The 27,047-nt window shown below is 36.8% G+C and overlaps 3 protein-coding genes and 1 long non-coding RNA gene across 21 annotated transcripts in view; 3 read left to right on the top strand and 1 right to left on the bottom strand.

Annotated features, from left to right (window-relative positions):
* The window catches only part of ripor1 (RHO family interacting cell polarization regulator 1), a 68,224-nt gene extending 64,648 nt beyond the window's left edge, over positions 1-3,576 (top strand). For all 6 annotated transcript variants that reach the window (XM_084123848.1, XM_084123851.1, XM_084123850.1 and 3 more), the window contains 4 exons: positions 138-334; positions 1,368-1,451; positions 1,677-1,767; positions 2,088-3,576. In XM_084123848.1, coding sequence (XP_083979974.1) covers positions 138-334; positions 1,368-1,451; positions 1,677-1,767; positions 2,088-2,185 — 470 coding nt within the window. In that variant the 3' untranslated portion in view covers positions 2,186-3,576. The remainder of the gene's footprint in view (positions 1-137; positions 335-1,367; positions 1,452-1,676; positions 1,768-2,087) is intronic.
* Positions 3,577-4,197: 621 nt separating this feature from the next.
* ctcf (CCCTC-binding factor (zinc finger protein)) lies at positions 4,198-11,441 on the top strand. Of its 8 annotated transcripts, none has more exons than XM_084123956.1 (13): positions 5,879-5,991; positions 6,078-6,107; positions 6,202-6,768; positions 6,863-7,202; positions 7,320-7,490; positions 7,585-7,718; positions 7,820-7,940; positions 8,057-8,206; positions 8,333-8,493; positions 8,584-8,766; positions 8,859-8,997; positions 9,209-9,415; positions 9,503-11,441. In XM_084123956.1, exons 1-13 carry the CDS (start codon positions 5,968-5,970, stop codon positions 9,727-9,729), a joined length of 2,454 nt encoding a protein of 817 aa, XP_083980082.1. In that variant the 5' UTR covers positions 5,879-5,967; the 3' UTR covers positions 9,730-11,441. The 8 variants fall into 8 exon arrangements, with proteins under 8 accessions (XP_083980084.1, XP_083980086.1, XP_083980085.1 ...); XM_084123957.1 differs by having other exon boundaries at positions 5,883-5,991; positions 9,506-11,441; XM_084123958.1 differs by lacking the exons at positions 5,879-5,991; positions 6,078-6,107 and adding an exon at positions 4,198-4,382.
* Positions 11,442-14,100: 2,659 nt separating this feature from the next.
* The window catches only part of carmil2 (capping protein regulator and myosin 1 linker 2), a 45,714-nt gene continuing 32,767 nt past the window's right edge, over positions 14,101-27,047 (top strand). For 4 of the 5 annotated variants that reach the window (XM_084124884.1, XM_084124885.1, XM_084124886.1 and 1 more), the window contains exons 1-8: positions 14,101-14,235; positions 14,389-14,483; positions 15,472-15,522; positions 22,758-22,817; positions 24,526-24,647; positions 26,090-26,187; positions 26,271-26,341; positions 26,427-26,500. In XM_084124884.1, coding sequence (XP_083981010.1) covers positions 14,199-14,235; positions 14,389-14,483; positions 15,472-15,522; positions 22,758-22,817; positions 24,526-24,647; positions 26,090-26,187; positions 26,271-26,341; positions 26,427-26,500 — 608 coding nt within the window. In that variant the 5' untranslated portion in view covers positions 14,101-14,198. Of the gene's footprint in view, positions 14,236-14,388; positions 14,484-15,471; positions 15,523-22,757; positions 22,818-24,525; positions 24,648-26,089; positions 26,188-26,270; positions 26,342-26,369; positions 26,501-27,047 lie in introns of those variants that run through there. The other variant, XM_084124888.1, reaches the window with a different exon arrangement.
* On the bottom strand, positions 17,794-18,956 carry LOC311090023. Of its 2 annotated transcripts, XR_014607817.1 has the most exons (5): positions 18,847-18,956; positions 18,397-18,450; positions 18,136-18,200; positions 17,976-18,035; positions 17,794-17,892 (listed from the first exon to the last, which is right to left on the bottom strand). It is a non-coding gene; the product is annotated as an uncharacterized lncRNA (long non-coding RNA). The 2 variants fall into 2 exon arrangements; XR_014607818.1 differs by lacking the exon at positions 18,847-18,956 and having other exon boundaries at positions 18,397-18,486.

A 27,047-nucleotide genomic window follows, 5' to 3' on the forward strand; every position in this document is an offset into this window, starting at 1 on the left:
CAACCACTCCCAACACCCCCATTCATCCTCTCTGTCGTTGTGGTTTCTCTGTGCATCTTTCCACTCCTCCCCCGCCTCATGTTTTCTCTGCAGTGTATCTGTTTCATCCATGTCTCTCTTTCGTTCTCCTCCTGCAGTGTGGCTAGTTCAATGCCTGCAGTCTGGAGATCAAGATGTTCTGGTAAAATCTTTGAAGAAGCCTCCAGAGTGTAGTCTGAAGAGGGAGGGCTTGCGGGCAGTCAGTCTGCTGCTGAGGGACCCGAGGGGGAAAGTGTGCAGTGCTGCCAGTTCTCTGCTGCGGAGTCTAGCGGAACAAACCCGCCACAGGGAGAGGGTAAGAAGTGCGCTTAACCATCCTCCTGCAAAAACTCTCTGTTTGTGCTTTTGGAGGTGAATATTTCAACAGATTTGCAGGTCAAATGAACTTCAGGAGCTTGCACATCCATGGTTATTTATCCATGTTCCACTTGTTTATAATGATATAATAACTATTTACTTTTTTTTAAACTTAATAATAAAGCATAGGCTCAAATTGAAAACAAAATAATTTTCTACAAAAGCAATATCACGAGTTTAAGTATAAGCTATGTGATCACATGGTTTTTAAGATCATGAGAAAAATGTCTCAACTTTTCCATGCTGAATGCTAAATTTCCCCTATTTTTAAATTTAGATGACCTTTTCTGTCATCTAATGCCATGGTTATTATCATTAACTAAAACTAAAACCATATATATATATTTTTTAATTACTAAAATATTATAATAATTAAATAAATAATAATAAATACAATTTTATTTCAGCTAGTTCCAAAGGCAATTTTTCTCACTTTTGTGTAGTACTAAAATAACTAAAACTACATAAACAACAAACAAAATTACTAAAACTTTAACTCAGATTAAAATGAAAACAGGAAACATAAAAGTAAAAAACACTATAGTAGTACATCAGTGATACTAAAATAACATTGTCTAATGCTCACTTAAAGTTAATCTTAAAAAACACTAATAATTTTGCACTGTTAAATGTAATCTTTAGAGAATTTCAGAAAGAATATGCATTTTTCATATTGTACTGCATTGTACATAATGTTGTGATGCCTAAATTCACTAGTAGCATTTAAAATGATAGATTTTAGTTTTTAGTGTTATATTTTTTTATTGTATTATTTAATGTTTTAGGCAAAACAGTATAATATGTCATTTTAATACTGACCATTTATCAGTTATCCCCTATAACATGAAAACAATAATGGGCTTTGGTATTGGCCAGAATGTTAATATTTGTGCACCCCTAATCATCACCATTAAATTAAATTAAATTTAGATTGAATCCTCTCAGTGTCTCTCATTATTGTTCTGTCTCAGGCGCTGGTGAGCTGTCTAGAGTTGCTGGAGGATGAAGGCGTTGAGACGCGAGTGTGTGGATGTAAAGCACTCGCATGTCTGAAGGTCAGTTCATGCACGGCTAAACCTCTCTCCTCAATAACTCAGTGCCACTCAATCAACATTTACTTTTTTCCTACTCTGTTTATATATATGCTTGCATAACTTCAAGAACCTGGTGGTTAGATGCGCTGTAATGATTTGAGTGGGAATCAGATTGTATGCAGCATCACACCTCAGTGTTGGTGGAGGACTTTAAGTAAAGTGTCTGTCTGTGTTTGTGCATCACAGGCCAAAGAGAGCATTGAGCAGCTGGTGTATCTGTGCCGGACAGATAAAGAGGATGTGAGGGATGCTGCCAAACAAGCTCTGCTTGTGCTAGGTAAGCAGTGAATGAACTAAACAACCAAAAATGGACTGGTAAAGGAAAGATCAGTAATTAAACTGAAAGCATGGATCTGCTGCGAATGTGAAATAATGTGTTCCAAAAGTGGAGCCATGGAAAAACTGGAAAGATCAGAATTTCATTCCAGGTCCAGAAAAATACATTCTCATACATTTTGCAACATAATTTGTGAACAATTTATGAACATAATTTGTGATCATGATTTTCCGATTAAATAACAAAAAAATGTAGTCAAAAGGTATTGTCATTTTCAAGAGGAGGACAATGTATCTTATTTCCATTTCATTTAATTGCAGGTGAGGAGGGGAAGATGGCCCATCGACACCTTGAGTCCTCACAAGATGGAATGTCCCGCCTTTTTGCACCCGGCAGTATGGCCAGTACGGCTTTCTAACACAATCAACTGGCCGATACTTGTTGAAAACAATGTACTTGCATCTCAGTATCCTCACTGTCACGATCATGCCAATTACAAACTATTAAATGCACACTACTATCAAACAGTTTTAAATGACACAAATCAGTGCGATCACACTCTTACAGATAGCGTGTCAGCATTGTCCTCAAAGACATGGACGAATGTTTTACAATCATTAGACAGGAGGACTTGTATGTCGGTCTGTATGTTATTCATATTTTGGACATGGCCTAAGATGAACTACTGTAAAGTGATGAGGTAAGATACATAGGTGGGTGTGGGTTTATAAACAATGTTTTGCTGCCTTAAGTTTCGGCCCAATGGTGTTGCCTTCGTGATTCATGGAATGAAGCTGGACCCTAGTCAGCAATACAAGTGATGACTGATAGTGATAAGAGATAAAGTGATATTTTCACTTTATTGATGCAAGAAGGCAGTGACTAGCTGCAGAGTACATGGAGAATATGATTGACCACTTTGTGAAGAGTGCTTATGTGCGTGTACATATTGATTGGAGAATGTATGTTGATAGCTGAGGTCACACCTCAGAAAGTAGGATGGGGATCTTGGAAAATATGTCCTTATTAATTCCAAACTTTCATAGGGATTTTGTTGCCATAAAAGTGTAACAGTGCCATTCCATACTGTCATATTCTTTACTGATACAGAATATATATATATATCCCATTGGAAGTGTAAATGTTTTGTGTTGTAATTTAGTTTAAATGTTTAAATGCTCAATAGCAAATGCAGATCTGATTTGATTCACCATGCACTTCACATTTAAGCCACTGGCAATGTAATATCTGCTGTAAAAGTGGTGAAGCTGTTCATTTTTTTTATTCATTCTTAAAGATGTCATCATTATTATGGAGTGAAAGCTGTAAACAGTGGTGAATATTGCCTTTTTGAAATAGGTTCCGACAACCTCTCTGTGCTTGTGATCTTCAGAGTGGCCGTAGATCATGTTTGACTCAGAGCATTTCTCCAGTGCTGCTAGACTGAAAGGTTCTGAGTTGAAACCAGGGACGGTTCATTTGTTTTTAAATAACATTATTTTCTAGTTCAATCTGTTTCAGGCTTTAATATGACAAAGAACGCCTCTTCAGTGTATAAGTGCCTCAAATTAGTATGGGGAGCAAGAGAATGAGATAGATAGACTTTATTTAAAACTCAAGACTGCGGTTTAGGATTGCAAACTGCAGAACAGATTTAAATATATTTTTCATTATTATCTACAGATTGTGCAGCATTAAATAACTGATTTACTTTTGATTTTTTTATTTACTCTAAATATGTATATTGTCTGACAAGGATATTGTTGACATCAACGGTAAAGGAAACTATTAAAATTATGAACACTAAAACTTGCCTGATTTGCCTTTATTGACAAATTTGTTATTTGTCACAAAGAAAATGTGAAAATAAAGGGATTACATATTTTGAGCATTTCTACATGTATGCGCACATGCAAATAGACTAATTCAATAATAAAGGAATCAACATCAATCAAAACAGTATTACATTACAGAGGAGTCAAATATCAATAGTGTATTGATTAAACCAGGGTTCCCACACTTGGTGATGTATATCTATATGCATCACACTTACATTACACACATATATATATATATATATATATATATATATAAAAGTGTGTGTGTGTGTATCTGTTTTATATGTACTTTATACTATAAAAACACTATCTTTTAAGATTAAGCTACAGATTTCATTAAAATTGTATAGGCTTTCACACTGATATTTCCAATTTGGGAGTGTGGGAACACAGTTAAGCTATTCTATTCTCTTCTAATACCTTCTTATATTGTAATAAGAGGATCTGATACTGCAACGTTAAACATACTTTGATACAATTTTGACTTAACGTCTAAAAAAAGCCCACATCCCGTAATTCAAAAGTAGCGCCCCACACGGCCAATCCGCACACTGCTTTTGTTTACAGCCCTCCCCCTCGCCACCGCCCCCCTGCGTGACGCGCGTGCGCAACAGCCGCTAAGGGCCGCCATTTTGTGCGGAGCCTACTCTGCAAAAGCGGGAGAGGATTAAAACCGCCGGAGGTGAAGGACGCAGTATTACTCCGTCTCGTCCTAAAGGAAGAACAAACCCTGGGCTTTCTGTCGAATTCAACGCGAGAGCAAATCACCAAACGCAGGTAAAACAGCGCTACTTTTCCGAAAGGGGGGAGTTTTGCAGGAGCTTTAATCGGCCTCTAGGTGTCACGATGGGGCTCCCAGTGCAGGCGGCTGGCGGGGGGTGTTTGTCTCCCTCTATCGTTATCGAAAATTTAGCAAAAAACATTTATAACCCAGAAGTTCGGGCTTCAGCCTGATTATTAAGCACTATTAATACTATATCAGACGGCATTTCACCACGATGCCATTATTTAACGCCAGGATGTTTGCTTCAATCTTTAGGCCAGGCGTCCATTTTCTGTTTCTTCTCTTTGTTTCCTGTCTTTAGAAACCCGCCGTTTCTGCACGCGCACTTAGCCAACCAGCTAATATGCCTCTTAAAGTTAACCAATTTCCAACCATACATTGGCCAATCAGTTTAGAACAAGCACCTAAATACACAAACGTCAAATCCGCGAAGTTTTACTCGTAATGTGTACTATTTTAAGCCGTAAAACATATTTTAGCTCGCGCCTATCGCCCTGTTCGCGCCCCTCCTCGAGCAGTTAAATTCAAACCCGAGACGATGAAACATTGACCCGGTTCGGCGATAATAAAGTCCCATTACGATGGCCTCTGTTCGCTCTTTGGTCCTTATCACTCCTGAGATCCAAAATGACACGTTTAAGTCTACGTTGAATAAAAAAATAACTGCGTCTTTGACTTAGCATATGTCCTGTCGCCGATGCTAGCGTGTTGCGCAGGTTAAAATCAAACGAGGAAGATGCCGTTGCCAAACTATAAGGATAGCCATTTTCGATAAGCAAGACCGAGCCTCGCCTTACACTCCCCGAATCCTAGCGTTTATCGCCTGAAAACAGCCGGATCGCCGCAGTCGTTGGTCTCGGTGCGACCGCTCACTCTTGAAAGACTAACCTCAAGCAACAAACGACTGAAGGGATAAAAACTGTAGAGAGCTCCCTCTACAACCCGACTGGTAGTGGTACAAAAACACGATTAACCATCGCAGAATGCCCTCTTGCTGTGGAAAATCATAAGGGTGTTTTAAAACGTGTGAAGGTAAGGATAGTGAGACACATTTTGTCGGTTTAATGGGTTGGTGGCCGAATGCGCGCGAACATAAGGAAGTAGAAGCGAGAATCGGTTAAGATGATGCTTTCTGGCTTCGAATCAAGAGTGCAAGACTTGGTTTTGGTTTGATAAAACTCACGTTCAAGTTGCAAGTTTTCCGAGGTTATGTATACGTGTTAATGTGTTAGGAAAACAAACTTTATATATGTGTGTGTGTGTATACATACATACATGCATGTATATCAATAAGAGTGTGTGTATGTGTGTGTATATATATATATATATATATATATATATATATATATATATACGCATACATACACACACACATTACAATATGAATAGGTATATTAATTAACCCCAAAGAGGGGTGTGTTCAAGAGTAAACTGAAAAGTATGTTTTGTTTTGCACATTGATGGATTGATTTGTTTGCATCCCAACAGGTTGAGCTAGGTAACGTTAGTAAGAAGCAGAGTTGAGGCAGGTAGCACATTCATCGGAGGCAGAAAGTGGTGGAGGCAGGAGGTAGAGAGATGAAGTATTCATTTTTGATGCAGGTAAACTCACAGTACTCTATACAAACACCAAAGTCATGGATACCTATGGAAGTGCCAACTCAACCCTTTTGTTCACCTTTTGCAAGGTTGATAGCAGCCTGTCTCAGTGTGTGTATGTAAGTAAACACTACAGATTGCAGTCAGGTAGGAAAACTTTAGCGTCTTACATCTAGTGTTACGTTCTAACTTTTTCGCTTTTAATTGCAATAGGTATTACCCATGGAAGGGGGACCGACTGAGGCGGTGGTGGAAGATGCAGGGGATGCTTTCAAGGCCAAGGAATGTAAGACATACCAAAGGCGGCGAGAAGATGAGGAAGTTGGAGCTGAATTGTTGCAGGCTGCTGGGTTAGAGCAAGTCCAGATTGAAGGACAGCCTGTGGTGGAGGCCCAGCAGCAGTTGGTCGAGAGTGTAGTTAATGTCAACAGCAGTGTGGAGATGATGGTGATGGACTCCCTGGACCCTGCCCTACTCCAGATGAAGACCGAAGTCATGGAGGCTGCTGTCGGAGCACCTGTTGGTGTGGCTGGTGCTGCCCATGAAGCCACAGTCACAACTGTCGATGACACTCAGATCATCACCCTGCAGGTGGTGAACATGGAGGAGCAGCAGTTGGGCTTGGGAGAGCTGCAGCTAGTACAGGTGCCTGTTTCTGCTGTCCCCGTCACTGCTGCCACTGTGGAAGAGCTGCAAGGGACACTGGTTGATGCCACTGCCATGCCTAAAGATGGGGAGCCAGTCATCTGTCACACCCTGCCATTGCCTGAGGGCTTCCAGGTTGGCCATAATTTCTGCTTTGAACAGACTACAGTTTTAAATGCAATGGGCTCTGACTATCTGGTGAATTTAAATGTTATATCTTCTCTTACAGGTGGTCAAGGTGGGTGCAAATGGAGAAGTGGAAACTGTGGAGCAAGACGAGCTCCAGGCCCAAGAGGATCAGCCTCCACAGCAGGAGGAGGAGGAGATGGCTGAAGCCCAAAATGAAGACCCCACGTGGTCCAAAGATCCAGATTACACACCCCCTGTTAAAAAGGCTAAGAAGACTAAGAAAAGCAAGCTGCGCTACAACACGGAGGGTGATAAAGACATGGACGTGTCTGTGTATGATTTTGAGGAGGAGCAGCAGGAGGGACTGCTTTCTGAAGTCAATGCTGAGAAAGTTGTGGGTAATATGAAACCACCTAAACCAACCAAAATCAAGAAGAAAGGTGAGAATGTGTGATGCATACAAAATGAACAGGGTCTTGCATAATATTAAAATATAATCTCAATGTTAGATCTGTGCCAGGTCTACTAAATCACTGCATTATCTCCACTGCGTACAGGTGTTAAGAAGACATTCCAGTGTGAGCTGTGCAGTTACACCTGCCCGCGCCGTTCCAATCTGGATCGCCACATGAAGAGCCACACGGATGAGAGGCCTCACAAGTGCCATCTTTGTGGACGAGCCTTCAGGACTGTGACACTGCTGAGGAACCATCTCAACACCCACACAGGTTCATGATCTCCTTTCAATCCATTAGTGGAAGGAAATTATAGGCTGTCTAGTGTGAATTAGAAATTGAACCAACCTTTTATTCTTTCTGACAGGCACCAGACCACATAAGTGCACTGACTGTGACATGGCCTTCGTCACCAGTGGAGAACTGGTGCGACACAGACGCTACAAGCACACTCATGAGAAACCATTCAAGTGCTCCATGTGTGACTATGCTAGTGTAGAGGTTGGTCTTATAGCATCGCAATTAGATTTTATGGAAAAATGCATGCCCGTTTTGATTCCCTCTTTTGTGCCTGAATTTAACTGAGATTTGACACATTTCAGGTTAGCAAGCTGAAGCGGCACATTCGCTCCCACACTGGAGAACGTCCGTTCCAGTGCAGTCTGTGCAGCTATGCCAGCAGAGATACCTATAAGCTGAAGAGACATATGAGGACGCACTCAGGTCAGCAGCATATACCATTTCTCTTTAATTAATGCGGGCAATCTTTTTTTTAGTCTGTTATCTAAATCGTATTGACTTGTTGCTTAAAAAAAATCTAATTTTTTTCTGTCCTACAGGAGAGAAGCCCTATGAGTGTTATATCTGTCATGCACGTTTTACCCAGAGTGGTACCATGAAGATGCACATTCTGCAGAAGCACACAGAAAATGTGGCAAAATTTCACTGCCCCCACTGTGACACAGTTATTGCTCGCAAGAGTGATCTCGGTAAAATTAAATTTTTAATTTTGTAGTTTTAATGGCTAATTATAGTGGGCTTTTTAATGGCAATGACAGCTTGGAACACACTTGTGGTGTATTAAAGTTAAAATGTTTCATTTGTGCCCATTGCAGGTGTGCACCTCCGTAAGCAGCATTCCTACATTGAGCAGGGCAGAAAGTGTCGTTACTGTGATGCGGTGTTCCATGAGCGCTATGCTCTCATCCAGCATCAGAAGTCCCACAAAAATGAGAAACGCTTCAAGTGTGACCAGTGTGACTATGCTTGCCGTCAGGTCAGACAGCTTATGAAATGGTTTTAATTGTTCAGCATAAGCATGTGTGAAAATCTGATTTATTTAATTTACTCTTCTCCTTCCTAACAGGAGCGTCACATGGTAATGCACAAGCGCACCCATACTGGGGAGAAACCATACGCCTGCAGCCAATGTGAGAAGACTTTCAGACAGAAACAGCTCCTGGATATGCACTTTCGGCGCTACCATGATCCTAACTTTGTACCCACATCCTTTGTTTGCACCAAGTGCGGCAAGACCTTCACTCGCAGGGTATGGTATATTTCAAAGAGGTCAGATTAATTTTATGGTGCCATTGGATGCAGTAATCGGTGTTTAACATTTTTTTTAAACACTTTTAACAGAATACCATGGCCAGACATGCAGAGAACTGCACTGGTGTGGATTCTGCTGATGGAGAGAACGGAACTCCACCCAAAAGGGCTCGTGGTGGCCGAAAGAGGAAGATGCGCTCTAGAAAGGATGATGACGATGATGATAGCGGTGAGTAGCTTGACTCTATTTCTGCTACTATGCTGGTGTGACTTTAGAAGCTGAAGAAATACTTGATTAAGAACTATTAAGATAACTAGGTTATCTAAACCGGTTTTAACACGTGGATTATTAGAATGAAATGTGTATGATTATGTGCTAAGTGTAAATCATTGCTCTTAATGGTTTTATGAAAGCTTTAACTGTCGCCTGAATATCTCAGATGAGCATGGAGAACCTGACCTTGATGACATTGATGAAGAGGAAGAGGATGATCTTCTGGATGATGAACAGATGGATGTGGAACAGGCTCCACCCAGCGTTCCCATCCCTGCACCAGCTGAACCTCCCGTTAAGAGGAAACGGGGCAGACCCCCCAAGAATGCACCCAAGGCCTCTCCTACAAAGTCTGTCGCCAAAACTACCACAGGTACTGTGTGTGCGTCTGTGTATGAAGACAAACCATTCAAAATCTTTTAGCAGGGTTAAACTAAATGACCATCTCTGCTTCTCCTAGCAGCTGCTGCCATTATCCAGGTGGAGGATGAAAGCACAGGGGCCATTGAGAACATCATTGTGAAGAAGGAGCCTGAGGGCTCTGATGCGGCTGTAGCTGCCCAGCCAGTGGTGGAGGAAGTGGAGGCAGTCGAGGCTGGTGTAGAAACAGTGCAGCTAGCTGTCCCTGAAGCTGCACCTAACGGTGATCTTACTCCTGAAATGATCCTTAGCATGATGGACCGGTGATCTGGGGATGCGTGTGGACACACAGGCTGATCACACATGCTTGCTTATATGCACATCCCCATATGTGTCCCCTGATTTTATATATATATATATACATATACACACATGCTCACATACCCCCCTCTCACCTCCTTTAATTCCACGCTAAGGCCTCATGTCCTGCATCAAATTTCTTAAAGACTCCATTGTTCCTCTTCCTTTTCCTATAAAACTCCAAATTATCAATGTCCTAAAGTTCTTACATTTTGTCTTCTCATGACGATCACAAAGCTGCGCTTTTCTACTGTTTCTATCACAGCAGTAGTTCAACTGCTGAGTTATTTTTGCTGTGTACTTGGAGAGGCCAGATGATTTTTGAGAGCAGGAATGTCTCTGACATAATGTGGTATAATACATGCATCTAGACTTTTCTTTACCCAGCTAACCTTCTGTCTTCATTTGTCAATTCAAATCTGACATCACCATGGCAATATTGAGAAACTATATAATTTTGTGCCTGGTCAAGCCTTGCTATCTAGAATCGCTGTCACTGCTGTAGAAATGGGTGTTTTTACCCCCCCTGTCCAAGAAAATCCTCTCAATGTTTGACATTTATGATGACTTTTATTCGCTGTTTGTTCCTCATGTGCTCTTTCACTGGTCACAGATGATAATGTTAGGGAGCGTAGAAATGTAGCCGGCTAATTATCATGCCAGGGACGATGACATCCATCCATATGTTAAAAAAAAACAAAAAACAACCCTGCAGTTGATCAATTTGTACAAAAAAGGTAATCTTGGCTAGTCTTGCTTGTAAATAATTTTTATTTTCTGTTTTATTATGAACATTTTAATCTTTTTCTAGTGAATTGATGACCTTGAATGCTAGGGCAATGGCTTTTAACAGTAGTTGTTTGGAAACATGCCACGGAAGGCTTTCAAATGACTTGTGGCAGAAAAATAAAGCCTGAACAATCATGTAGGCTGCATAACCCCTTTTCTTTCTGTCCTTCTGTAGCCTGAATCGTTGCATTTGAGTCTGCTCAACTCGCTTGATGGGGAGGGGTTGCTTAGTGTTTTTATGAGAGAGTGGCTTTAATATTGTTCCACCTGACGAATAGGCTTCCTTGTTGGATTTTGTTCTGGCTTTTGTAAAAGGAAGAAAAGGGACAGAACCGGGCAGGTACAGCAACGTGCATGACTCCAATCATTTTGATCTGTTTTGATGTGGTCGTGTTCCCGAAACCACCCCTAATATTAAACTGTTTGTCACACGAGTTGTTAATTTCATGGGATTCTGGAAGGAGACTTAAAGTTTACAATAGGTTTTTCAGACCACATTTAATTTAAGAAGTTTAATACGAGTGTTCGAGGAAGCTATTTTGATATGAGCTGTTTCTAGAAGAGGAAGCTTGGATGGGATATTTGTAAAAAGTTGTCACTTGTTCAAAAGAGCAATGTCCTTATTTCTGATCATTTGGTTTTCAGATTCAGAATGAAGTTTTCCTCCAACATGTAATTGCATTTAAATTGCTTTTTTTTAAGCTCTTAATTCTAGGTTAATGCTTTTTTTTTTTTTTTTAACCTAGCTGTACTATTTGAATTTTACAATGGTCAGAAAACCAACCTTATAAAGACATTTATTTTGGTTGCAAGGGTATATAGAGGGCCTATAAGGTAAGATGATGTGGAGAATGTATTGCTGTACAGCTAATAAAAAAATATTGTCCTTATCAATGTTTGTCTGTTTATTCTGTGCCAAGTTACAACAGGGACAAAAGGAGTCTTGCATTTGCATCAATTATGATTCGACTGATATCAGTAAGCACCAGTGAAGGTTTAAAATAGTTTAAATTGTCTTTTATTTATTTATTTTTATTTTTTAATCTGCCAAGCAGCTGAAACATTACATATAGTAAATATTGCTTCAGCAATGGAGTGGAAATTCTTAGAATTGTGTAGTGCTTTGTTTTCACCCAATTTAACCCTCTGATGGTTTACGGGGTCTTTTCAGACCCCAAATGACTTTTGCTCAAATTAAAAAAAATGTTCCCTTTGTCCAAATGGTATGAAACCTTTCTACGGCTCTCAACACTTTCTAGATCTACAAAAAAAAAATTAAATTGGAATGATATCTGTTTTTATGTTAGCGTGATAAAAATTGACACTCGTGGTCTTCGGGGTCTCTGGAGACCCCGCAATCAAAATAGACAAAATTCATCATCAAAATCAGAAACAACGCAGAACACATCGACAGAAATGGCACAAATAAAGTGGCACACTTCCACCAATGCAAAAAACATCCACAATGCTAAATTATATTGCTCACAACACGCGTGTACACACACACACACACATATAGAGGAATACATTTTTGAGACTATAAAAACTGTTCTCTTATCATTTGTAAAATAAAATCATCCAAAATGCAGTACCACCACAAACATAAATTGGTGACACTGAAACATTGAAAATGTGCACACACACATTTGTAAGGCTATAATTTGTCAAATAAAATCATCCAAAATGCAGAACCAACACAAATATAAAGTGGTGACACTGACACCGACAATGTGTAGTCACACACTCTCTCACACACACACACACACACACACACACACACACACACACAGGAACATTTGTAAGGCTATAATTTGTCAAATAAAATCATCCAAAATGCAGTACCACCACAAAAATAAATTGGTGACACTGACACATTGAAAATGTAAACACACACACACGCATACACACACAGGAACATTTGTAAGGCTATAATATGTCAAATAAAATCATCCAAAATGCAGAACCACTACAAATATAAAGTGGTGTGGTGACACTGGCACATCGACAATGTGTACTCACACACTCTCTCTCTCTTTATCTCTCAGACACACACACACACACACACACACATACACACACAATTGTGTGTGTCTAGAATCTAGAATTAGATTAAAAATAAATGATTGAAATAAATGATAAAATCTTAAGACTCCAACATTTCTCTTTGTAACATTTTGTTCAGGTTTGATTCTAATCATAATGTAACATTATTGAAAAACTGGGGGGGGGTTTTGGTACAAAAAAATGCTAAACTTTGACAAAAATATTTTATTTTTGTTATAATTGTGATTTTATAATATTTAGATATGAATCCAACTGAATCCAACTTGTGAAAAGATATCTTTCAGGTAGTCTAATAGCAAATAGCATATACTGGAGCTCTATAGCCATCTAGTGGTTAAAATTATTATTTTTTATTTTAAAACTGCATTTTCCAAAAAATGGGCAAAAATGTTACATTAAACCATTTAAAATTATCCATGTTATCCCCATGAATGAAAGTTAGAAATCTGGGTCTTTTATAAAGTGAATTTTACATCAAATGCTGTTTTTTTGTAAAAAGGCTATTTAAATATTTATTTATTTATTTATTTATAGAAATTTAAAAAATATCATAAATTCTCCAAAAACTGCACAAATGTTGAGTAAAAACATTAACAAACAGAATAAAATTACATTTGTAAAAAAAACATTATCTTGTTACAAAATTAAATGTTATTGTCTGGGGTCTCTAGAGACCCCAAAAAACTCGAGTGTAGACATAAATAAAGACCATCAGAGGGTTAAAAATGTATGGTATTTTTCAGGATAGTGACAAGTGACAGATCAGATATTATTTTAGTTGGAAGGGTTGTCACAATTTCCTAGTGAACATTCCACTAGAGGGAGATACTGAGTAGAAAAATGTCCATTTAGCAGTTTTATTTTTTTAGTATTTAGCCATCAGTAGATCTTAAAGGGATACTCCACTTTAAAATGAAAATTGTCATCATATACTCACCCTCATGTTGTTTCAATCCTTTATGAATTTCTTTCTTCTGCTGAACAGAAAGGAAGATATTTAGAAGAATATCAGTAACCAGACAGTTTCTGGTCTCATTGACTTCCATAGTATATATTTTTTCCTACTATGGAAGTCAATGAGACCAGAAACTGTCTGGTTACTGATATTCTTCTAAATATCTTCCTTTCTGTTCAGCAGAAGAAAGAAATTCATACAGGTTTGAAACAACATGAGGGTGAGTATATGATGACAGAATTTTCATTTTAAAGTGGAGTATCCCTTTAAGAGTAAAGGTTACAGGTACACATTTGATTTTCTATACGTCTGTGTGTAGCTGACAGCAAAACCACTGACTGGAGCTTTACATATTAACATTTGCTAACCGATATATTTCATCTGTATTGGGGTTGAAATGATTGTGCTAAATGAGAAACTGCACATCTTGAAGTGGCTGCTATAGGATGCTCTTCATGCAGTTCAGGTGTCACATCCTGTCTCAGACCTGTACTCTCAAACTGTGGTTTTCCCCCATAAGCATGAATCATAAAGCAGCAGGATGTGAGTGTGTGTTCAAGAGTGTATCACACACTGCCAGCGCTGGCCTGTCTTCACCCTGTTGCCACTGACATAGTGAACAGACATTATGGCGGCGCTGACAGAGGTCCCATTTTGCCTCAAAGGTAAGGTTCTTATACAATACTTTCAGAGCACGCTACACAACTGTGTGCATACCTTTTTTATGATGTGATAACATTTATAGTGCGGTGCTTAGATAATTTTTTTTTTTTTTTTGAGTGATGTTCTGCATAAATGGTTCTATGCTTGATTTACAGAAGGCATAACTCAGTATCTGAAGCCACAAAGGGTTCAGTTCATGAGTCTGGTGCATATCAACCAATGCAAGGGACGAGCAGAGAACAGAGTTTTGGTATGTCAGCCTCTCACCCTCACAATTTTGTAATAATGAATATATATATTTATTTTGATTTGTGTAATACAATTCTTTTCATATATATATTATAAAACTCATATATTTAAGTTCAGTAATTTCACTTAAATGACAATTAATAGGTAATCTTCATTGCCATTTAAGTGAAATTACTGAACTTAAATATACGAGCTTGATAAAAATGATCATTCTAGGAGAAAATTTCAGATGGCACTTAGAGGCTTTTGCATCTGAACTCTTCATATATATATATATATATATATATATATATATATTATTATTATTATTATTATTATTTTAAGAACAAATATGAGGAAAAAATTAATATGAATTTCAGAATGTCTTAGTATTTTGGTTTGTTGCCCTTTTGCTTTAATGACAGCAGCACTTGAGCTGCATGAACTCTCCATAAGTTTGTTCAAAACCTGACGATCATGTTCTCCGGCATGATGCATGATTTGAGAATAATATAAAAAGTCATATGAAAAGTCTGTTCAAAGTCACATGATTAATGTCATAATTTAATTTGAAAACTCTGGATTCTCCCAGTCTCGTTAGTAATACCGAACGACTTCACTGTCGACTGTGATGTTCATCTAGAAAGCTCATGGTGCAGAGATGTGCTGATGAAATGGCATGTCTCATGCTCTGCAAGAATCTGCTTGCACAGTCAGCACTGTTTGTTCATTTATCATTGAAGGGCTTGCACGCTTCTCTCTGTTTAATGTGAAAGAGTAAGCACTGAAAAGGCCACAATATTTTTTTGTGGTTTTGCCAAATAATATTGTTATAAAAACAATATTTTTAGGTTGGTTGCTGAGCTATAAAACTGAAAGCCACAAAGACTGATAACAGAGAGTATAACTGAAAGGAAGTAGCTAGCCTGTTGTTGTGAGCTCTTTTTGTGTACCAGCAGATGGCACTAGACTCATTTACACTGTTCTGTTGTGTTTTTGTTCTTTAACAGGTGATGTCTCAATGGAGAGCTCATGTGTTCCACAGCAAGCAGCCGGTGAAGGTGGGAAACAGTATATCAGAGCACATAGATCTCAGATCAGGGTCGTAGAAATCATTTTAACTGGGGAGACGTTCTTTCCTCTACTTTTAGATATTTCTACGTTTCTACATGCATGCACATGCACACAGACTTATCAAATGGTTTCTACACCACTGTCTTACACTTAAAAAAAAAAAAAAAGTTTCAGATAACAGTGATTCCAAAAAGTATTTGTACACTCAAGTCACACTTAAAAATGTCTAAATGCCATTCCATTAGATAAAAAAGAAAATCAACTAGCTCTCAATTTAAAGATAGCACAAGCACATCATTCAAGCAAAACATTTCAAAGTTAGTCAATATTTGGTCATATCCAACATATCTATATCTATCCGTCTATAAATTACAGGAACGTCTGTCTGTCTGTGTGTCTGTTATTCGCATATCTCTCGAACCGTTAGTCCGCTGGATTTCAAACTTGACAGGTGTCTTGCTACGGGCACGAGTAAGTGCAGTGCCAAGTTTGACATTGTTTGGATTAGAAATGCAAAAGATATTGTTAAAAATATCGGTAAAAGAAGCACTTAGAAGGTTGTGGTTTAAAAATAAACATTCTGACATAAACACTGTCAGCTAAACAATAAGTCAGCTACACTGTTTACTTCTGAATATTATATTTTATTTGGCCATCATTTGTAGTAGCCTATTCACAAACTGTTTGCTCAAGCGAAGCGTTTTCTCGGAGTTCACTGTGTACACTGTTAGACTTTTCAAGGGTTTTTTACAGTAACTTACTGGCAACACTGTTGCCAGTAAGTTACTGTAATTAAGAGTTACAGTACCAAACCGTTTTTCAGTTTTGTGTAATACAGTGCATTACTGTAAAAACGAAGCTAATCAGTACAGTGCATTACTGTAAAAACGAAGCTAATCAGTACAGTGCATTACTGTAAAAACGAAGCTAATCAGTACACTACTGTAATTATTTTTATTTGTACTAAATATAAATTAGATTTGATAATTTTGATATATGATTAATTTTATTTTTTATCCTACATAAGTACTACTTTCGTACAAACCAATTAGACAAAGTTATCACAAAATACCATTTTTTTATTTAAAACATTTCATATATATCACAAAATAAACATGCCAATGCTGGAAATGATGTGTGAAATTTTTACACATTAATGGGTGAGTTTAGAGACAACATTTTTTGTGTTAATTTTAACTCATTCATTGTGTTAATGATTTTAACAAAGTAAATATGTCAGAGAGGTTAACACAAAGATGTGTAAACGTGTTAAATTAACACATTATGTGCTGTCCTTCACTGCAAACATTTTTGAAAACATACATAAAACCATTAACAAAACATTAGCATTTGACTAAATCAGGGTTCACCAATCTCGGTCCTGGAGGGCCGCTGTCCTGCAGAGTTTAGCTCCAACCAGCTCCAACACACCTGTTTGAAAGTTTCTAGTATGCCTAGTGAGACCTTGATTAGCTGGTTCAGGTGTGTTTAATTGGGGTTGGAGCTAAACTCTGCAGGACAGCGGCCCTCCAGGACCGAGATTGGTGAACCCTGGACTAAATGAATGTAGAGTCATTGGTTGTTTAGCTTATACAAGTATTATAATGAAATATCAACCATTACATTCATAAAACTGCAGAATATAAATACATTTTTAAGCATTCAAAAAGGAAATGTCCAACACAGGACAAAACACAGTTCTTTTCACAATACAAGACACATAACCCCACCTTAAAAATAATTTCACTTATTTCCAAAAATTTGTTGGATTCATGTACACTGGTGGCCAAAAGAAGTATTTAAGTGTCTTAATGTTTTTGAAAGAAGTCTCTTTGAAGCTCAAGAAACATTTCTTATTATTATCAATGTCTGACTGTCTACTCCATCTTCTCTACAGCATAGGAGTAAAAGTCATCATCAAAATAATCTTTAAAAAGCCAACACAATGTTTTTGTCCACCTTTGTGAATAAATGAACTTCTCCAAAGATTGGTTCCTGTTCAGAACTTGATTGACAACATCAGAGTGTTCCCTGGTCTGCATGCGTGCCCACAACACAAATGTACTCAGTCCTTTAGAGGAGATCCCGGTTCCAAAACTATATGAGAGAGAGAGAGAGAGAGAGAGAGTTCCTTTTTTGTTAATTTTTATTATTATTTTCACAAAAACTTAAGAATATTTATTTGTAAACAGCTTTTGTCAATAAATAGCATACAAAAGAACTAAATAAAATTATGACAGATTAAATTTTAATACTTATAAATCCTAAATTCTGTCCAAAAATGCTGAGATCCATAGAAAGAACGACTGAAATCGATGATTTTAGCCCATTTCAGCTTGTCTGCAGTGAAGGAGTACCTGTTTGAGACAAATACACAGTAAGACACATGCAAGAAATCACTGTGTGATGATCGTTCTCCTTCCTACAGTAGTTAACCCACCTGTGCGCTGATATTAGGACCTTCCTAGTCAGGTGGGACTGCAATGGTAGAGTCTTCTGGCTAATAAAATATCAAAATAATGCAAAAATATAAACTTAAGTTGTTTAGAATGCTAGATTTGGTATGAATGAATTAGTGAGAGTTTTACTGCAGTGCTTACCTGGATACATTTAATCTGGTGAGACTGAACAAAGACAATGGTCCATCTTCTGATTGGTTCATTTGCTGTGTAATAAAGTTAGACATAAGGCAAAGGTCACTTATTTGATATAAAGTTAGCAAATTTTATAGAGATTTTATAAGATATTGTAAGCTACCTAGTCTGCACCAGTGGCTCAAAAGCAATTTTCACATAGCGTATTGCTAATCATTTCAGCAAACTTATCTCAAAATATATCACAAATGGGCTGGCCTAAGTTACCTCTGGAATCTTGCTAGAAGTCACTGGCGCGAATTGGCGCTTTGTTGCAGTTGCCTTTAAACACAAAAATGGAAGTAAATATTAAATTCCATTAAAAAAAAACTATAATATGGTATAGTTTGCAAACTAATGCTAAAACTATAAAGGTTCTCATCAGTAGGCCAACATTAGGCTATAAACAGAATTTCACATTAGTTCACATTAATTTTCACATTTATTGTTAATGTAAACGCGTTGCTCGTTGGCATATTTTAACTCGACAATTCAATAATCTAACAAAGTGTGTAAAATGAAACGTTAGCTCAGTTTACCATGGTAAAGTTCGTTACCGCCATGTTGACGACGAGTAACGTTAGGCTAACGTTAACGTTATAACATAGGTTAAACTGGGCACAATCCTGTCAACACACACAGAATGTTTTTTTTGTTTTGTTTTTTTGTTTTTTTAACCTTGCTTGCTGATCTCTCTCTCTCGGTGAAGTGAATTCCGTCTCTTCCCCGGGCCAGACACGAACGTTGCGATCCAACAAAAGACAGACCCCATACCTACACTGGATGCTCTGACGCGACACGACAAATCCCAGACAGTGTAGTGATGCGCCGCGGCCGTTATATTTCTGACGTAGTCCGATACGAGTCCAAGCGCTCGCGCTATTTCTGACAAGGGATAAACAGGTTTGCATTTAAAGGTCCGGTCGCTTCAATGTGTCCAATATAGACAGCCTCTGGCTATTATAGCGTTGTAGACACGCGGTGTAAGGCAAAAATTAGGAAATAAAAAGCACGATGGAATGGTGCCAGCCAGAGAGGCAGTTACGTCAAATACAGTAGTATACAGCAAATTTAAAAAATACAGTAAGTCTCTGTATGTGGTGTTAGACGTCACAGAAAATGTCCATGATGCAATGGGAATCACAGTTATTTACTGTAAAGAGAAATAGCAGTATAATACTGGGGGATTTAAAGTAAATAACTGTAGAAATTACAGAAAAGTCTAACAGTGTAGCTTTCTCCCTGAATCGTCGCGCTTATTCATTTGTGGATGTTAACTGAATCTGTAAGTCAGCTACGCTGTTTACTTCTGAATATTATATCTATCTATAAATTACAGGAACGTCTTACTGTCTGTGTGTGTGTCTGTTATTCGCATATCTCTCGAACCGTTAGTCCGATGGATTTCAAACTTGACAGGTGTCTCGCTACGGGCACGAGTAAGTGCAGTGCCAAGTTTGGCGTTGTTTGGATTAGAAATGCAAAAGATATCGTTAAATATCTATCTATAAATTACAGAAACGTCCATCTGTCTGTATGTCCGTCTGTCTGTGTGTGTGTCTGTTATTCGCATATCTCTCGAACCGTTAGTCCGATGGATTTCAAACTCGACAGGTGTCTTGTTATGGGCACGATTAAGTGCAGTGCCAAGTTTGACGTTGTTTGGATGAGAAATGCAAAAGATATTGTTAAATATATCATTTTTAAAAGGTTGTGGTTTAAAAATAAACATTCTGACATTAGAGGGTTGTATCGGTCAAAGAAGCCCCAAGAAGGTTGTGGTTTAAAAATAAACATTCTGACATAAACACTCTGTCAGCTACACTGTTTACTTCTGAATATTATAGTTTGGTTCCAAATCGTGATAAATTTCTGTTTCAAACTTTCACATAGCATCTTTAGGTTTAGTTATAATAACATAAAAAATTCAAATCCAGATTTTGATTTTCAAAGATTTATAATAAAAACGGATTATTTTTCCCCAAAAATGCAATAAATTCATAACACTTTTTTTTTTCAAAATGCAAATAATCCATTGAATCAATATAAAATATAAAATCAATATATTTTTTATCATATTGAAACTGTTGAAATCAGCCATCACTAAGAAATATCTCCTGAACTTTTTTGATGGCGATCAGCTCACAAAAACTGATTTTGCACGGGCACTTTGAACTGCTCCCTGAATCGACGCGCTTATTCATTTGTGGATGTAAACTGAATCTATAAGTCAGCTATGCTGTTTACTTCTGAATATTATATTTCATTCTGGTGCGCTTAACGTTATCGCTACTATGTAATAGTAGCCTATGCTATTCACCAACTAAACATATCCTATTCAATGCGTTCACAGTCTCTTTCACGGGCATCATTTGTAGTAGCCTATTCACAAACTGTTTGCTCAAGCATAGCGTTTTCTCAGAGTTCACTGTGTGCTTTCTACCATGCACAAATAAAAAAAAAGTCACTGAACTTTTGCTGTGTAATTGTAACAATGAGCACTCAAACACACCAAACCAACAATTACTAAAAACACACAAAAACTGATTTTGCACGGGCATTTTGCACTAGTATTGTTAAAAGAGGCACACATTGGCTTTTGCCGCTCTAGCCGCTGGCCACCCCCCCTCTACACACTGAGTGAGCACAGCGCAGGAGCAGAGACAGAGAGGGTCGAAGAAAGCAGCAGAGCTTAAAGGATTAGTTCACTTTCAAAAAACGTTTTGCTGATAATTTACTCACCCCGATGTCATCCAAGATATCCATGTCTTTCTTTCTTCAGTCGAAAAGAAATTAAGGTTTTTGAGGAAAACATTCCAGGTTTTTTTTTAAAGTGAACTAATCTTTTAAGTAGCGCTTTCTTCGGAGTTCACTGTGTAGCTTGCTCCCTGAATCGTCGCGCTTATTCATTTGTGGATGTTAACTGAATCTGTAAGTCAGCTACACTGTTTATTTCTGAATATTATATTTTATTCTGGTGCGCTTAACGTTTTCGCTACTGTGTAATAGTAGCCTATGCTATTCATCAACTAAACATATCCTATTCAATGCGTTCACAGTCTCTTTCACGGGCATCATTTGTAGTAGCCTATTCACAAACTGATTGCTCAAGCGTAGCGTATTTCCATATTTATTGTATGTCATTATGTCAGTATCAGTATTTGCTTTCTACCATGCACAAATAAAAATGTCACTGAACTTTTGCTGTGTAATTGTAACAATGAGCTCTCAAATTTTGCACGGGCACTTTGCACTAGTTGTTCAAAATTGTTATGACAAAATGTAGCCTGAAAACAGTATTATAAAGTTGTTAAAAAATAAAGTATTTGCAAAAATATTTACAATTATATTTAATGTAAACAGACAGTCAAATAATAAATTAAATAAGCCAATAAAATGAATAAAATAAAATAAATGCGTTTTAAATTAAATCAAATCATTTAAATTGAAATTACATTTTAACTTTTGAGAAAATGGTAGGATTTGTTTGCAGATTTTTTTAAAATATTGTTTTCAAATAAAAATTAATTTCATACTCAAGTGTGGCTTAAAATGAAAATGTTGTCATCATCTACTCACCCTCAAGTTGTTCCAAACCTGTATGAGTTTCTTTCTTCTGTTGAACACAAAAGATACTTTGAAGAATGTTGGTAACCAGACAGGTGATGATAGCCATTGGCATCCAACAAAATATCTTCTTTTGTGTTAAACCGATGACAGAAAGTCATACAGGTTTGGAAACACTTGAGGGTGAGTAAATGACAGAATTTTCATCTTTGGCTGAACTATCCCTTTAAGTGTCCATCTATGTTTTGAGCCAGTGTGTATCAGAACAGGCTAATTTTATGGGGTATTTTAAAATGAAATGCTTCAAAGTAATGTAACTTTAATGTTACATGACCATATAGCTCTTGTTTGAGTACCAATATACCATTTAACATTCAGAAATCATAATGTTAAACTTCACATTCGAATAAGGATAGAATAAGGAAATGATTCTTCCCCCCCACACACACACCCCCAATAACCTTGAACAGTGAATTGACACTGTGTTCTAAAAATATGCAGCTGATAAACAAGCAGTAGGTTAGAAACAGGAGGGTCAGTAGGTCACGTCCAGTATTAACTCAAAGTGCTGTGGGGGGAATAATTCTTTGTAGAGATTTATATTTCCTCTGAGTAATATAGACTGAGTAATATAGACTCTTCTGCTGTTAGCACAAACAGCTTGATGTGAGTTCATAACTGAGTATTTTGGGAAAAGATGGAATGACATGCACTTCTTTAAGAGTTGATTGTATTTCTTGATTTGTGAAAGAAGAGCTATTAGCTCCTAATGGAGAGCAGTTAGATGCTGAAAGTGCATGACTCAATACTAGTTCCTGTGGAAAGAAAAAAAATATTCGTTCCAAAGCTCAACTTCTGTGTTTGAGTTTCAATAAATGATCCAGCCTCCCTGACCCCCCCCCCCCCCCCCCCCCCCCCCCCCCCACATTCTCTTCTATGTTAACTTGTGAGTCACTGTATTTCCAGTGTTATTTGCTGTAGAGTATGCATGCTGTTTACAGCGGTCCTGTCTCTTGCTTCAGGTGGAGAGTTCCTTTAGTTATCTCGAGATCTATGCCATCATCATCGACAGCATTGAGCAGGTAAGAGATCTACAGCTACAACACGCCACGATAATGAACATTTAAAGTTGCTTATTAATCTACACTGTAACATTTGTATACGTTTTATATGTTGCTTTGGGTTGAAGCATCTGTGAATTTAAAATAAATATGGGCAGCTGTGATATAATACAAATATACCAATATATTTTCCCCATAAATTATGCAATTCATTATTTAACCTAAGTTCAATCCAATTTTTCTATTATTTTTTATTATACAAATTCTCATCCTCCAAAGAAATATTATTACAATTTAAAATAATTGGTTTCTGTTTTAATATATTTTAAATTTAATTTATTCCTGTGATGGCAAAGCTAAAAGAATTGCTCGAGAAAAATGTGTTATTTATTAATATGGAAAACAATTGTGCTGCTTAATGTTTTTGTGGAGACTGATTAATCTTTTCAGTATTCTCTGATGAATAGAAAGTAGGGCTGTGAAATGATTAATCGTGATTAATCGCATCCAAAATAAAAGTTTGTGTTCACATAATATATGAGTGTGTACTGTGCATAATTATTTTGTATATATAAATACACACACATGCATGTATATATTTAAGAAATATTTGCTTAAATATACTGTATATATAATTTGTATTATATATAAATATAAATATTTTATGTATAAATAAAAAAAAATTCTTAAATATATACATGCATGTGTGTGTATTTATATATACAAAATAATTATGCACAGTACACACACATATATTATGTGAATACAAACTTTTATTTTGGATGCGATTAATCGCGATTAATTGTTTCACAGCCCTAATAGAAAGTTAATTATTTAAAATAGATCTCTTTCGCAAGTAAAAGTTTTCACTCTCAATTTTGATCAATGTAATGCGTCCTAGTAGAATAAAAGTTTTAATTGAATAAATAATTTAATAAAAAAAATTACTGACCACAAATAATTTAAACGGTAGTATAATATTGTCAAATATGATTTTTCTCTGTAAATTATGTGATAACACTTTGTAATTATAAAAATATTTTCAAAATGTATAATACAAATACATGCATTACATGTAAAACAACTTTTCACAGACAGTGATGACAGTTCTACGGTTATCAACATCTTAAATCTAGTAAAGTTTTTCAAATTTTATGTAATTATAACTCTATTGTTATATTCCCTTGGCAGTAAACTATTAAAAAAACGAATTACCACTGCTGTGAGGGTGTTTCTAATATAACGGCTTAGGGATTGACGGCAAATTTCACATCATTCTCTCTTCTGACGGCTGTAATCAATCTCGATATTTCCCTCTTTTGGAAACTCTATCATGGATTTTATTCTTTTGCCATTCGAGCAAATGGGAGTCTTGCAGTTTCTATTCACCACTAATGAAGTTTACCCAACTATGACGACCCCCGCTTTGAAGAACCTCGGAAATGTGAAAAGGGTCCACTTTTTTTACTGTAGTATTTTGTTCTTTTTCTATTTAAATTGCTAACATATTTATAGTATAATGTCAACATGAAGTTGAAAATACAGGGAAGTTGAGGTCAGTTTTTTCCAATGAGTAAAGCCTGTGGTTTTTAAATTGTTACAAATGTCAAGCTGTTGGGGGCAAGCAATGTGGGTTCAGTAGTTTCATCTCAAAAGAAAGATCCTCTTTCGATCTGCCAGCCAGTTAGTTATTTATCACTTATCATCCCTTGCACTTTGTGTTTGTGAGGTGGTTATCGAGACAGACAAGCAGAGCTACTTTTTCAGCCTGATGTCAGTGAGAGATCTGGAAGCTGTGGTCAGCCATGTCACCGCCTCACTCAAGAAGATCTTTCCTGATTCATCACCAGGGTGAGTGATCTGAGAAAACATCACATCTGATCAAACATGGTGCATTTGGTTTGGTACACGGTTTCACAGACAAGGCTTAAGCCAGTCCTGGACTAAAATGCATGTTTGAGCTGTTTTAACTGAAAGCAACACATCTTAAAATATGTCAGTGGCATTGTTTTGTCTCATGATGCACATCAGTAAAGTTTTATTCTTGGGTACGTTTATAAAAGCTACTTGAATTAAGGCCTATTCTTGGCTTAATCTAAGCCCTGTCTGTGAAACTGGGCCATAGTGTAGTGTAAATATAATATTAAACAAAGGAACGTTGAGGTAATGTTTCAACTCTGATCTCTGAACAATAAATGAAAATTAAAGACTACACTCTTAGAAGAAAAGCTTCTGTATAGCCCCCATTATGCTATTTAAAGGTTCCTAATTTTGTTTTGGAGGTCTCCAACAATAGGTTTGCATGCATCCAAAAAACACTTTCATTTTTTCATAATATACATTGCACATCACCTCATTTCTCAAAGGGTCTGAAAACAATGATTCGGTCAAAGATTCAGTCTCTCTAAAGTCGCTTCATATATATATAATAATTTAGGGGATCCCATTATTGGATCACTTTATGGATTTAATTGTGTTTTAAGTCATTTTTAATTTTAGGTACATTTTATGAGACAGCTTGTAAACATCCTTTATCACTAGAAAAAAACCCCACTTTATTTCGATGGTCCACTTTAAACATGATACTAACTATAAGTACCTTTGTAACTTCATGTCAACTAACTCTCATTAGAGTACTAGTAGACTGTCTGCTTTGTATCGACTAACACTTTATTTTCATAGTCCCCCAACAGACATTTGCATTTGCATTTGCAGTAACTTTGCAACTACGTGTCAACTTATTCTGCTTACCTGAACCCTAACACCTTACCCTAATCTAACAGTCTACTAATACTCTAATGAGAGTTAGTTGACATGTAGTTGCAAATTTACTTATAGTTAGTAGAATGTCTAAAGTGGACCATCATAATAGTGTAACGGAAGAAAATAAAAATAACTTGCTAAACATGAAAGTATTACGCAATCATTTAAGACATTTCTCTTAATATAGAACCTTTTTGGCATAAAATGAGTTCACCTGCAACAGTGATTTACATGTTTGTGTATTGAATATCTGGTGTCTGGGTCTGGAAACAGAACCACTGCGTTCAATCAATCACTGTAAAATAGTGGATTATCTTTATGGAGTTTGATTTTTCCATATTGACCCTTATGATAAACTGATTAGTTAAACCATAAGGTCTTCTCCAATTTGACTCACTTCTTCTGGTAAGTATTAACAGATTTATCTGCCCACAAATGGAACAAACATGACCTTTGAATTTGTGTTGGCTGATGTGGTTACACTGATCCTACACTTTCTTTATCCCCCTCCATCTTTTTATTGCTTTCAGGAAATTGCTGAAGAAAGTTCCTCCTGATCTTCAAGAGCGGCTATGCAGTCTTGCCTCCAGAGTTGAAGAACATGTGAATGGAGCAGTTGGACCATGTGGTTAGATGACTGTTGACAATCACATCTAGATGTTATTTAGATATCAAAGTGCTTTCATTTGATTTTTCTTCATCCTCTTACAGGAGGCTTTTCAGACACCTATGCAGCGTTGTGTGACTTCAACGAGTTCCCATGTTGTGTGGAAGTTCAGTGGGTCTGTGGTAGTCACTACTAACAAGAATCGAAAATGTCAAAGGTTTAGCAATGATGGTTTTAAGAACTGTTGCTTCTGTTTGTAGGATGTTGATAATATCTACCATGTTCAGAACTGTCGGGTGTTCAACCTCATCGACTTCAGTCATTTAGACAGCAAGTATACAATGAAACTTATATCTCTGGTTAAGAAAATGTTTATTAAAAACTATGCATAATTTCTAATATCTAAATATATATGTAATTTTTTATATATAAAACTTTAATATACACTACCTTTCAAACATTTGGGCTCAGTCAGGTTTTTGTATGTTTTTGTAAGTCTCTTGTTCTCATCAAGGCTGCATTTATTTAATCAAAAACATAGTTAAACAGCAATATTGTGAAATGTTATTACTCTTAAAAAAAAACAAAAAAAAACAGTTTTCTATTTTAATATATTTTAAAATGTAATTTATTCCTGTGATGCAAAGCTGATTTCCAGCGTCTTCAGTGTCACATGATTCTTCAGAAATCATTCTAATATGCTGATTTGCTGCTCAAGAAACATTTCTTATTATTTTTAATGTTGCAAACAGCTGTGCTGCTTAATATTTTTTGTGGCAACCGTGATACTTTGGTTTTTTTAATTAAAAGTTTAAAAAGAACAGGATTTATTTGAAACAATATGAAATATGAAATATGAAAATCTTTACTGTCGCTTTTGA

This window comes from Abramis brama (genome assembly GCF_963993115.1).
Source record: "Abramis brama genome assembly, chromosome: 9".
Lineage (NCBI taxonomy): Eukaryota > Metazoa > Chordata > Actinopteri > Cypriniformes > Leuciscidae > Abramis > Abramis brama.